Source organism: Pelmatolapia mariae, linkage group LG15, assembly GCF_036321145.2.
Source record: "Pelmatolapia mariae isolate MD_Pm_ZW linkage group LG15, Pm_UMD_F_2, whole genome shotgun sequence".
Classification (NCBI taxonomy): domain Eukaryota; kingdom Metazoa; phylum Chordata; class Actinopteri; order Cichliformes; family Cichlidae; genus Pelmatolapia; species Pelmatolapia mariae.
In genome coordinates, this window is record NC_086240.1 from 27,183,718 (window position 1) to 27,197,414 (window position 13,697).

General features: G+C 42.9%; 1 protein-coding gene across 3 annotated transcripts in view; it reads left to right on the forward strand.

Annotated features, from left to right (window-relative positions):
- Positions 1 to 13,697, forward strand: part of vta1 (vesicle (multivesicular body) trafficking 1) — a 56,467-nt gene that overhangs the window by 24,482 nt on the left and 18,288 nt on the right. For all 3 annotated transcript variants that reach the window (XM_063495929.1, XM_063495930.1, XM_063495931.1), the window contains exons 4-5: positions 471 to 546; positions 7,481 to 7,595. In XM_063495929.1, coding sequence (XP_063351999.1) covers positions 471 to 546; positions 7,481 to 7,595 — 191 coding nt within the window. The remainder of the gene's footprint in view (positions 1 to 470; positions 547 to 7,480; positions 7,596 to 13,697) is intronic.

Here is a 13,697-nt window from a genome sequence, read left to right on the forward strand (position 1 = left end):
TAAAAAGTCACAAAACTCAAGATCAAACCAGCAACCATCCAAATCAGAGACAGCCACTGTACCTCATGAGCCATACCTATGGTCGGCGTGTGGTCTCTGAGAGATGAGCCGCAAGTGTGAAACTGGACGTGAATGGATTTGTGCTCATGTTATTCACTGTCTTCAGTGAGCTCTGTGATTTTTTTTTTTTTTGTTGTTGTTGCTTATATCTTACTCCTGAACAGTGGATCAGTGCAGTTTATGGATGTGTGACAGTGGAAACTACGAATCCTTTGCGAAGGATATTTAACAGACTTGTTTATCTCTCAGTGATGGAACAGTAAGAGACTAATGGACGTTCTTTCATCTTATTCATTCACTTCTGTTCTGCCCATTTTTTTTCAACCCCCTTTTCTTCCAACCTTTCCTCCTTCGTATATCCCATAATTCCTGCCGTCTGTCCCCCTCCTCTGCCTCTTTCCTTCCTCCAGGAACATGATCAAGTCGTTCTACACTTCAAGTCTGCTGCTGGATGTCTTGTCTGTTTTTGGGGAGCTGTCAGAGGAGGTAAGATAAAGACCCTGCTGGGAGTCCCAGGTTTGATCTCTGCAGAGTTATAATGATGACCAACCCCAATAGAAAGCTCATTTATCAGATAACTGGCTGAGGGATGATGCTGACTTTATTTAATCATTTATAAATGATCCAATAATCCCCAAAGAGACCAAAACCAACAGAACATTCATCCTGCTGCCGAGGCCTGTCTGTGCAGCCAGATCCCGACAGCAGTCATGCATCTGCTTCTTTATACTGAGACACGAGAAAGTGACACAGCCGTGACATCGATCAGGTCACTGCACTGTGGGAATGTCGTTAAAGGAGACTTCAGGTCATCCACCAATCCCTTCCTTCTGATATTTCATTGTTGTTTTTTTGTATGTTGGCTAACAAGTCCATCAGTGATCTGCACTCATAACAGAGCTGCTGTGAGGCCAAGCGTTGACTCAGCTGTTGCGATGTATTCAGGGTGCTGCAGATAAACAGTCTTTGTGTGAATTTGTGCTCTTATCCTCCCGCTAATCTGCAGTTATTAGCGAACCTTTACAGACTGGCTGCACAGCTCGACATTGTTAAAACACAGAACTTTATTTTATTTCGCAGCCAAAAAATTTCAAAGATCCCAAATGTGCCGTGCTGAATTTTCAGGGAAGAGATGCACAAACACATTAAATATTTCGATTTGATGAGAAGGTGCAGCCACAACACAACAAACCACAGAGTCTGTGTGAACGTCAGAGTGAGCAGTGGAGACAGTCTGAGCAAATTAAAGCTCATCATTGGAAGCAAAGGTTTAAGTTTAGTGGTTATTAGCAGTGGCTGGGAGTTATTTGTGCCTTAAGGTGTGAAACACAGCGCAGCGTTTTCCACAGATTCAGATTACAGTACGTGTGGTGCAGGAGGCCCACACTTTCTAAAATAAGTGATTAATAATTCTGCTCAAATGTGTCGCTGCTCTGAACATTTTATGTGCAGCGTTTGTGATGAAGACATAACGGAGCTGTAGATGTCTCTGCAGCAATCTGCCTGTTATCTCCACCGTCAGCCTGCAGCTCGTCCCTCTGAGGTGTTATGATCGACGACTGCAGACCATCATGTTGGAGTTCAGCTGTGGGATGAGGTCCTCTTGAGATCAGACACCCAGACAGTGACTGAACTTTCAAAATAAGTGGGTAGGCTTATGGCCCGGTGAATTAACAACAGATGATGAGATTTTCCCAGATGGATTGAAAAATGGCCAAAGTATGTCCCCAAATATATTTCAGCAACCATTAATGATAAAAAATTCACCGTGTCTTTAGGAAACCCTGCATAGACATTTTCTTTGTATAGCACCAAATCACAACAACAAGGTGCTTAAAGGTGACCACGTACGAACCTTTACTGTGAAAATGAGGTATGAACACAGTCCTGCTTAGCTCTGTTCCTGTAAACACCTGGTGTGTATGATTCCCTCATCATTATGTCCAAATAACCCAGAAACCGTTAAAACATGATGGGGCACTTAGTTCATGTATGGTGAGCTGTCATGCTCCCACACTGAGACCCACTGGTGACTGAGTTTCAGGCAGCAGAAAGAGGTTTTCAGCAGTGTTGCCACCATCTTATGTAACACTGTTACCGTCAGGGACCTTTATACTTAGTGAATGCCTTCAATGTGTTCCCATGTGTGTCAGAATTCATCCCACTGACCTGTTTCTGAGAGAGAAACTGAATCTGTAGCTGCAGTGTAACGGTCTCTGAACCAGACAAGTGAGTCAGTGACTTTGAAAAGTACGACTATCCAGTTCAGTATTTTCAGAAATGCTTTTTAAAAATGACTCTAGCCTTTGTAACTGAGGCTGGCACACATTTAATTTCGCACATTTCTTCAAAGCAAGCACTCAGATGTCAGGTGATGTCCTCTCTGTCAGCAGGTACCACCCCTCATTTATTGATGTTTTTGCTTCCAAGGAGCCAGTTTGTCCTGTAAAGTGGTCTTGAGCAGCAGCTCTCCAGGGTTTCTGAATAGTAATCAGTTGTTTTATTTATTTATTTTTTTAAATTTTATTTTCAAGAATAAAAAGTCAATTCAAGGGATGGACCAGTGCTGTTCACACAAAACAGACAACTCAGGAACCAGTTTGAAATGGAATCTTCTGGCTTTTTGTTATGAGCAGCCTGTGTTTCACAAAAACTCATAATTTGTTCTCATTTTTTTTTTTAGGTGAATCTATAAAAATTGCCAAGGATAACACAGTTAACACCAACAAGGTGGTTCCCACAGAGCTGTAGACTGAAACCTTGCCATATCTCAGCATGGTGTGTAGGGTATCCCTAAACGTTTTTTTTTTTTTTTTAGAACAGTAGGTGACTAAAGAAGAAATGAATAACCAAAACAATTGCCTGTAGCAAATAAACAGTATCTGAAAGTTATGTTCTTAAGAAAGAATAAAGATCCAACAAGACCATAGACAAGAGAAGAGAGATGATATGGACCTTCAGTTGATCATTCATTGCTCACTGAAGCCTCATCAAAAATGGTCTCAGTGGAAGGACAGCTGTCAGGAAGCGGTTATTAATGTAGGGAAACTGGGAGAAAAGGCAGAGGTATGAAAACTACATGAACAGGTCTGATGGAGAGATGGATCCACATCATGGTCAGTATGTACGAGGAGGTCAGGAGGAGGTCCAACAGTGAGAGTCTGCAGTCATCTGTGACACAGGGTGGAGATTCTTTCCTGGAAATCTGAAATGGAAAAACAGGCAGAAAACCTCGAAACAAGAGCTTCAAATACTCTTCACGAATCCTGGAGATCTTTTCCTGAAGCTACTTAAAGAAATGACAGAAAGCTCAGAGAGCTCAGACTGAAGAATTAAGTTTGTCGTACCTAATGCAGATTTTGAAGCTGGTTAGAATTTTATTGTCTATGTGTTAATGTGGCCACAAACTTTAAGTTGAAAAGAGAGATGACACCATTAGAGGAGATCGTTCCCTTTTATCTCTGTTCATTAAGAACACCATTAATCCTCAGTCTGGCCCCAGTCCAGCCCTCCAGTACATTTAATTTGATGTGCATCCATATTCAGATGTGAAGACACGGCTGTGTGATTTCATGTTAACTGCATCAAGCTGCCAGATCTTTAACTTTACCATTGTTTTCTCTTTCCTCCTGCAGCTGTTGAGTTTTTATGTTCAGGCCTGATATAACAAATATAATTTTGCTTTTACACGAGTAGTCGCTGTTATGCCTGATCAATTGGAATTATTACCCAGTTGTTTCCTCTTCAGTTAGTTCCTCGTTGCTGTGCCTGGCCGAGAGCGTGCACTGGACATAAAAATCTACACGAGCAGAAAGCTCATATGCGTACTTCTTTTACTCCGGCTGTCACCGCACTGCATTGTTACTAACAAAGGCAGCGTGGACCATCTGCCTCTGACTATAATTATGTCTCTCCACCATGAGGCCGTGAGCCCGACTGGGGACATTGTCAGCCAATGCATTTTACATTAACAAATTATGGGAATTGAAAGCATTGTGACCCTAATCATGGTACTTCACAGAAAAGAGTCAGCAGCCGGGGAAACTACATGTTCCTGAGTCACTCTTTGAAAATCGGATCATCACCTAGAATATAAAAGGATCTAGATTTTTTTTTTTTTTTTTTTTTTTTAATACAGTCATGAAAAAGTTTTTACAGTTGTGCACAAAACTTTATCACATGACTGCATGAAGATAATGATGTTTCCAACAAATATGTTGAAAGTAATTCAGAACTGAAGCATTCGTGGCTCATCATATCTTGAAACGTTTAAGATTTTACCAACCAAATGTCCAAATGAAGATTTAAAGTCCAGTGGTTCCCTCTGTGAATTGCTACCTTATTGTGGTGGAGGGGTTTGTGTGTCCCTGGGATCCCAGGGGGTATGTTATCTGGGGCTTTTGCCCTATGGTAGGGTCATCCATGGCGAATTGTCTGGTCCCTCACCCAGGAACAAACTCTGCCCGGGATGGGGTTAACTGGGCCACGCCCTGGAGCCAGGCCCAGGGAGGGTGCCCGAGGTCGAGCGACTAAGGCCAGGCCCAAGTAGTCTATGGGGCCTGGCCAGGCACAGTCCGAAGAGGGAACATAGGTCCAGCTTCCTGTAGGCTGCACCCGACCCGCCCAGCACATACTGCACCCGACCACGGTAGAAAACCTGAAAGGACCAACTCAGATAGGTTTTTTTGTCTTTGTCATATTGTTGAGTCTTTTTGCCTTCTACAAAAGTCCTGTTTAGGTGATAAATGAATGCAAAGACAACAAATTGCCCCGAGAGGGAGCATGTGCTTCCCTCTGCTATTAGTTATTGTTTAACCGAGAGTTTTACAATGTGTCACCTTTCTGTTGAAACTTTTATAGCGGTTACATTCCTGTCTTTCCCTTTGCGTGCTTTAATATCTCAGAAGTGTTTTTCCAGGGATTAAAATGACCGGAGCCTCATCCATCTGCGATGGTAATGCTAAGACTAAACAAACACGCGTCAGCTCTCCTTGTTGTTTCTGAGCTGCTTCTGTGAATTTGGCACTTAACTGGAATAAGCAGGAAATTCTCACAGGTCTTATCAGGGTCACTCCTATTGTAATATTTCAAAGATCCTTCAGCCTTGATTCACTCTAGTGTGCCCCCATTAACACTCTACTGCGTCTCCTCACACCTCCATTGTAGTACATTGTGATCATTCACTGCCTGACACCGAGGACCTGGGACACGCAGTTTATGAATTGTAATGTAAATTCTCTGTGGGCGACTCCAAGCAAAGGCAGATGTGCACTGATCATGAATTTTACATCACTCACACCTGAGTGCAAACCAGTGCATAATTGAGGTTTAGTGCCCAACTTAGTACCTGTTAACCCCACAGGTAGAACTTTGTTACTCTGACTCTATAGTCGAATACCTCTAACAGCCTTATGTATGTTTTCTTTTCTGGGTTGGATGGATGGAACTTTATTCATCCCTTGGTTAGGTTCCTTCGGGAAATTCAGTACCTGAACCTTGAACCTTGGGATTGAAGTATTTTTATTTTCTTTAACTTCAAATTGAACAGCTTACACCTTTTTATACCCTTCAAAACTACTTACCTGCTTCTTTGTCTTCAGGCCTTCAGCAGTTATACCCTCCCATTTAAAATCCAGGTCCTAAAAGTTGGCCCGAATTAAACCAATAATGCTTTTTTCTTTTCAGACTCAGTTTTAGTATGTTTTCTCTACTTATCAGTAGAATAAATTACACCTTCCTTTCTCTGGCCCTGCTTTAAAAGCTAACCTGATTCACATTAGGTCCATGTTCTAGAGTACTGATGGAAATCGGATAGCCAACAAAATGAGACCTGAATGTAACAAACCCACAGCAGACCCCAGTGCATGTTCATGCTTCCTGCTGGCGCCGCAACACTGCCGCCTGCTCCTGCTGTGTAGCCACCATCTCAGCCACCATTTGGGTCAGCTCCTTCCACGGTTGGCCTAGTTGCGGGTCTGCTGTGTCCCCATCCTGGGTTTCGGCACCACTGTAACAAACCCACAGCAGACCCGGGTGCATTTTCATGCTCTGCAGCATCTCTTTATTAATGGTTGCTTGTTCACACACTGTTGGCTGCAGCTCTCTCTCTCGCTGCCAACCACACACACACTGACAACAACCACCATCCTGCAGGACCCAGTACCGTGTTTAAGTCGGTGGGGCATGATTGCGGATGCCGTGCAGGTGCGTCCGCCTTCCCTGCTTGGCACCGCAAGCCACGCCCCACCACACTGAATAAATATCCCAGCACTTGGTGAGAGGAAGAATCTATCAGTCTTCTCAGCTCCATTCACCTCACTCATGGACAAGACCTACAGACACTCATCCCTGACCCGGAGTTGGTACTCCATCTTTTCTGGCTGAGGAATCATGGCTTTGACTGTGTTAATCCCACCTTCAAACCACCCCAGTGCAAGGTAGAGGTCAGCACCCGACAAAGAGAACCATGTCATCGGCAAAAGCAAAGATAAAATCCTGAGTCTAACACCCTCCACTCCTCAACTGTGCCTGTCCACGAGTTCAAGTCTGTCCAAGAGTTACGAACAGAATCTTTAATAAAGGAGAGCCCTCACAAGAATGAGTCTTACTTTTTGTTGGCAGTGTAAACCCAGTCCTGTACAACTGTCCTGGGACCAGAAACTAATAAAGCTAAGCAAAGCTCACACTTCATGCAGTTATACAGTTTGCCTCACTCTCAGAGCACGCTGGCATGTGACAGGTGCAGCAAACAATTTCTGCCTTCTTGTCTTTGTTTGGGGACCAAACATAACACGTTTGTCAAGTGCCGCTTGGATTAGAACTTACAATATAGCAGTACTAGCTCTGCTTTTTATATGTCGCGTGCCCAGGTCACAGTCTGTCTGTCTCAGGTAGATCCGGTGACGTCCACAATGTTCCAGTGACTTCCAGTCTGGAAAGTTCCTCATTCAGATCATGACTGCAGCTACAAAACTTCTTTAACAAAGAGAGCCCCTATCCTGCATTGCTGGTGTATGACAATGAAGGACCCATGGTAAACATCAGCAGAATAAATGGTTCCACTTGTTAAAATTGGATTGGTGAAATTGGGTGCTTTTGAACGGAGCACCCTGGGACCCACAAACATTTCTATTTTTAAGAAGACCTCATTAAAGGAGAATTGGAAACTAATGATTATGACAACCTCAATCAATGAGAGTTCAGTTTGACTTGACAATGTTAACTTCTTTATGATCTATGTACCCACTTCCAAGTCCTTTACAGTGACTAAATTCATACCTTTCAGCAGCCTTGACCTTTGACCATATCGCATGTTTTACACTAACCGGCACTTATATTTTTCCACAGCTTTTACCCAAAAAACTACCTCCCTGTGTCAGTTATAACTTCCTTGATGTGTCTTTACTCTCGCCTTTACCAGAACATCCAGCACAGGAAGTACGCCCGCTGGAAGGCCACCTACATCCACAACTGTCTAAAGAATGGGGAGACGCCTCAGCCCGGGCCCATCGGCATGGGTGAGGACGAGGAAGCAGGTGGGACACACTGATATGGAACGCACGCACACACGCACACACACACCTCTTTCCCCGTTACCAAACAGTCCTCCCTTTTTCTCTTGTGTGAGTTCTCTTTAATGAATGCTGAGGCCAAATTCCTTTTGTTGGCATGGTTCTGTGTGTGTGTGTGTGTGTGTGTGTGTGTGTGTGTGTGTGTGTGTGTGTGTGTGTGTGTGTAAACCTTGGCTCTGCATTGTTTGCCTTATCAGGTCTGGGGCTGTAGCAGGAAAGTCATGCGGTGAAACTGGAGACGCTGTGAGATTAAAGGAGTGAGGAGAGTAGATTAGTCATGTGGTCTGTTCTTACATCCACAGTAAGTTTGTGCTTATGTGTGACGATGATTCAAATTAGCACAGTCTGGCTAAAGAAAACTAAGAAAATGTGTGCGAAAAGGCACCTGAGTGCACGTGTGCCGCTAGGCTGTGCCGGATCTTTGTGTTCGTGTATACATGAGAATGAGCTGATATTTATTTTATTACTCTCGGTTTCCTCATATTGAACACAGATCCCTGACCTTTGTCACATTGTAAAGTTCTGGCTGCTGATGCCAGGCTTACACCATAAAACGTAACCTTTAATAGAAAGAAAGCATGGGGAAAAACGCCATGAGATCCCGGGGAGATTGACTGAATTAGTCCACCAACAAAATGCAGCCTTTAAAGTTCACCCTGTTCTTAAAAACAGAAGTGTAGGGCAGGAAACGAACCCTTTTTCTAATGTTCGCCATTTTAGCTGCTGACATGGGATTTGCAATAGATTACGACCTCCGAATAATAGTTTTTGCTCAAGTGGCTTTTTAAGTGGTCCAATTTGCAGACCATCCTGCAGCTTACAGCATTTGTCTTTTGGCAAGTGGTAATTCTCTGCCTCTCTGGGTTAAATCTAAACATCAGAATAGAAATGGACTGAGCTGTTCCTTTTTTTCTTTCCCCTACTCATGTGAACGGACTTCCTCCATGTTTCAGGCAACATGCGCGCATTCGCTGGTACAATATTTCGTTTTTCCTTGTATTCCTGTACGTCGTACGTTAAATTAGACATGCTACGGCAGCACTGGTCACTCACAGATCCAGGATACATTTTATGGTAACAGTTTTTGGTGTTCTTGCCTCATGGTTTCTCTCACCTTCAGAAACATGCTTGATTGTTGCAGACTTGCTCAGTTGAGGAAATCTCTGTGAAAGACATTCTTAATTGTAATTAATTAATGGATTTTTTAGTGATGTGAGGAGTATACTTTCTCTTTGAAAATGTGCTTGTGATTGATGAGTTCAGGTCCTTCAGAAGGAATCGGACAAGCGAAGTGCGATTGTGTGGCTCGGCGTCTCGACATCTCTTGGGAGCATTATGTGATTATGCTAATAATTCCTGAACTCTGGTGACTTCAGCTACAAGTCGATTTTATGCTACGCCATCTGGACTCATTTTCAGATTGCACTCAGACTGCGAGAAATTGCATCAAAAGGCCCAGGAGAAAACATGAGTGTGTTTTGACATGAGCACCTCCGGGCCTGCACACGTCTCCCGTCCCTGAAGGGGAAACTCGAAGCGTAGTTTTCATGTCAGTGGAGTGATGTTGACGAATTCCTCACTACAAAAACGACCATCTGCTCAGCCACGCCCGCTCAGTCCACATACACGCGGGCGTGCTCGACCGTGACATCACCTCAAAGAGCGCTCATCTGCACTCACATGTAATACGCACGCACGCACGCACGCACACGCACACACACACACGCACACACAGCACATTTACTTTTTCTTGTATTTCCGACCATGTCTGCCACAGATTTTCACACTTTCCTCCTCTCCCTGCGGCGTTGGGGTCTCTGTGTCAGTGATGACATCATGATAGCGATATCATCCATCCTGCACGTATGGATGGTGTATGTGTGTGTTTGTGTGTGTGTGTTCCAGCGTTACTGTATTTTTTTTATTTATTTTTTTCCCCCATTAGGATTTTATCAGTATTTCAACACCATTACGCTGTGTGTGTGTGTGTGTGTGTGTGTGTGTGTGTGTGTGTGTGTGTGTGTGTTTTCTTTCTGTCCTTTCTCACAGACTCACAGACAGTCCAGATGTTTAGTTTAGTTCTCTGTGTGTGTGTGTCTGCGCGCGTGTGTGTTGGAAAGTTCGCACATCTGTCTCTCCATCAGAAAGCATTCCTTTCTGATAGGATCACTTTTGATTGATTACTGTTGTTGTTACTCCTGCAAACACAACATGATTTGTGGAGTTTGTTTCTCTTGCTGTGACGAACGTGTCAGCCATTGCTGGCTCCAAAGAGTGAACTCCAGGGTGCTCGCACTCTTCACCGTAATGGTTAAAACCTTTGTGACAGCAGGGTTAGACTAAATCCCCTGGAGAGGATTCTTACATTATGGTTCATTAACACAGATCTGAAGATGCACCATGCCGCACAAATAGATGTGTAAGGTGTTTTTGTTGACACTGTCTGCAGCATGAAGAATCTTTTTTTTTTTTTTTTTTTTTTTTTTTTTTTTTTTTCTGTGATTTGTTGGCAGTTGAATTAATCTTTGATGAGAGGTGGGCGGGGTCAGTGGCAGCTTTTATGCACAAATAAAAAATACTTATGCACACGGTTAATAAAAAACTGATTTAGCTGCTACCTGTTTCTTTTGCTGTGGGGGATTCCCCCGAGAATAAACTGTCTTTATCGCCACATGTGCTTCCTTTGCGCGGCTTCAGATCACACCAGGGTGGTAAACTAAAACAAATGAAGTAGAAATCAAACGTTTGACTTTTAGGAACACTCGGACGTGGATTCTTTGGGTTCGGTGTGCCGAACCGAGTGAAAGCCTGCTGTTAATGTCAGCTGTAGTGATTAACAAAGGCCCCATATATTGTCCAGGCGTCGTTTATTTACTGCACTGTTGTCATGGTAACTTTGTGAGATATTATTTCCACATCTCAATAGTTCAGAAATTATTCACCCAGGGCAGAGAACAGAGGGGAAACTTCCCATGTGATAAGGTTGTTAGAACAAAGGAACGTGTTTACATTTTTTTTTTTTTTTTTAATTACGGACTTGACCTTTAAAGATCAGAGCCTTCAATTACAAGCCTCATCTGGAACAGCTGGTTAAATTTCATGCGATGTTTTTCACAAATCCCTCCATATATTGTGTAATTTCCCAGGATTTCCAGAAGGTTATAATCTCACACCTGTTATTTACCTTAAAAGAATCACTTCTTGGAGCGAACCTAAAAAGAAATGCCCCTCTGTTTTACTCACTGAACAAAAGAATCCATACGATCGTCAAACTCATTTATTAAAGCAGACTCGCCCGCCAGCACAGTCATGGTCTGTTTCACAGCAGTGTTACACAGATCCTGATCACATCGTGCTTCGTAGCCCTTTACCGCTGTCTCTGAGGCGCTAGCAGGAGATGATCCTGGACCTTATTTTATCATAACATGGAGACTCCACCTGTGAGTCTACCTGGAAACCCAGGTGATGTTAGAATTGTGTGTCCCCGTGCTGCTGGACACTGCGTGACAGCAGGCACCGGACTCTCCACTGATCCACTGTAAGTAGGTTAATTGATCTCTAGAGAGTAGTTGGACACACACACAGCAGAACACCAGTATACAAGCAGTCATTACAGGCAGATCATTGTCTCCCAGCAGCCCTGCTCCGACTTTCTGCTGGCTGGAAGGAGGATGTATTTAGCAAGAGGAAAGGAATGGATGGAGGGAATGAAAGGGTGGAGGTTGTGGGGGGTGGGTGTGGGGCACAGGGAGAAAACGTCCCGTGCCGAGTTGTTAAAAATATAAAGCATGTTTTCTGTGACCTGAAAACATGCTTTATATGGTGAAGTTATTGAAACGTGACTTTCACAAACATTAAAGTCAAATCGAGCAACACAGAAGGTCGGTGTGGGTAAGGGGGGGGTCCTTAGTGACAGTTGGATAAACAGATTTTAAATTAAGGCCCTGTGAAGCCCACAAATCCATTCTGACTGACCTGCTGGTGTATAATACTAAGTGACACAGTTATTAAAGAGCTTTATAGGTTAGAGGCCATTATCCTATGAAGGATTCAGGTCAACAGTGGTTCTTTGATGCGTTGCGAGGGTTGGTGAAGTAAATTTGGAGACAGTTAAATCAAAGTGGAGCTGTTGTGCTTTCCCTAAGTTTCCATCTCCAAACACTGTTTCAGGCTCTCAAACCCTAATATGGTCTTCTCAGACAACGTCAGCTACAGCCTCCTGCTGTGTGCAACAGGCAGCAAATCAGAAGAACCTTGGATGAAAGGGGGAGGGGCTAAAACAGCTTCTGGGTTAACTAATGCTCATCAGAAAATAAATGAGGATTATTTCAATCTGTGAATCGTGCAAAGCAACTGTTGGTCTAAATAATATGATCCTCACCTCTTTAACCTTCACAGAAAAGACATTGTCTGTTCTTTGGATCTTTTCTGGAAGTCTGATGCTTGAGAACTTCTTGTGTGTTATTTTTATGTATGTATTATATGGCAAAAGTGAGAGAATGAATAAAACAAGGGAACAACAGGCAAACCCGGGACCTTGGTCCATGCTCCAATCAGCTAAAAGCAAACAACAGTCAGAATAAATGAGAACTCATATCCCACTGATAAAGTCACAAAAGCCATGAAAGGAGCTGGGATGGATGTGGGTTGCTAAGCAGCTTGCAGATGAACAACAGCTGTGGGCAGGCAGAAGCAGCTGAATGGCTCACTGTAGATAAGATTTTCATAGAAAGCGGGTGATAATGAAACTGGTGCTGTTTTGATGATTTTTAAAGGCATGTGATTTGTTGACCACCTTGACTGGTTAAATGTAAAAGGGGGAAAGTGGAAGTAAGCAAAGTTCGTCTTCTACCTGAGTTGGTTAGGATTCTGGGATTTATGAATGGTGAAGCTTAGAAGTTAATAGTCATGATTCTTTTTCTCACAAATCAAATCAAATCAAATCAAATCAAAGTTTATTTATATAGCACATTTCAAGACCGAAGTACACCAAAGTGCTTTCCATAAGATCATAGTACAGATAAAATCAAGTATAATAAAATTGTAAATATGAAAATACAATAAAATAGTTACATAATCCAATGCAATCCGGATGCAGTTTGCCCTAATTGACCTTAAATGCAATGTCGAACATGTATGTTTTTAAACGTGATTTACAAGACTGAATAGAATCCGATGCGCGTATATGGAAAGGAAGTGTATTCCATAATCTAGGTGCTGCAACGGCGAAGGCACGATCACCTCTGGTTTTCAAGCGAGACCTGGGTTGCACTAAGAGCAGTTGGTCTGATGATCTTAGTGCTCTTGTGGGGCTATATGGGCAGAGAAGATCAGCTAGGTAATCAGGTGCCATATTATTTAAAATTTTATAAGTAAACAGTAAAACTTTAAAATCAATTCTAAATTTAATAGGGAGCCAGTGTAAGTTTGCCAGGACAGGAGTAATAGAGTCATACTTTCTTGAGCCAGTCAAAAGGCGAGCTGCGGCGTTTTGAACTAGCTGCAGTCGTTGAAGGAGGGAGAGTTGTAGGCCCATATACAAGGAGTTGCAGTAGTCTAGCCTTGTAGTAATGAAGGCATGAATAAGTTTCTCCAAATCCTTGTAGGGAATATAAGATTTAGCCTTGGAAATTAGACGTAATTGATGAAAGCTGGATTTAACCACACTAGATACCTGTTTGTCTAATTTAAATGAGCTATCCATAATGACTCCAAGGTTCCTAACGGCGTCAGTAAGATGACTAGCAACAGGACCAAATATGTCATTTAGCCGTCCTGAAGATGTATCTCTGTCAAAAACAATAATTTCTGTCTTCTTCTCATTTAGTGTAAGAAAATTTTGTGATAGCCATTCCCTAACATCCCTTAAACAGTCAAGCAGAAGATGTAATGGGGAGGACGCAGGTCCGGTCAAATGAAGATAAATTTGAATGTCGTCCGCATAACAATGAAAAGAGACATTATGTTTAGCAAATATTAAACTCAATGGCAACAAATACAAGGAAAACAACACAGGGCCCAACACCGACCCACACAACAACTGGTCAGGAGTTTTAAGCAGGACTA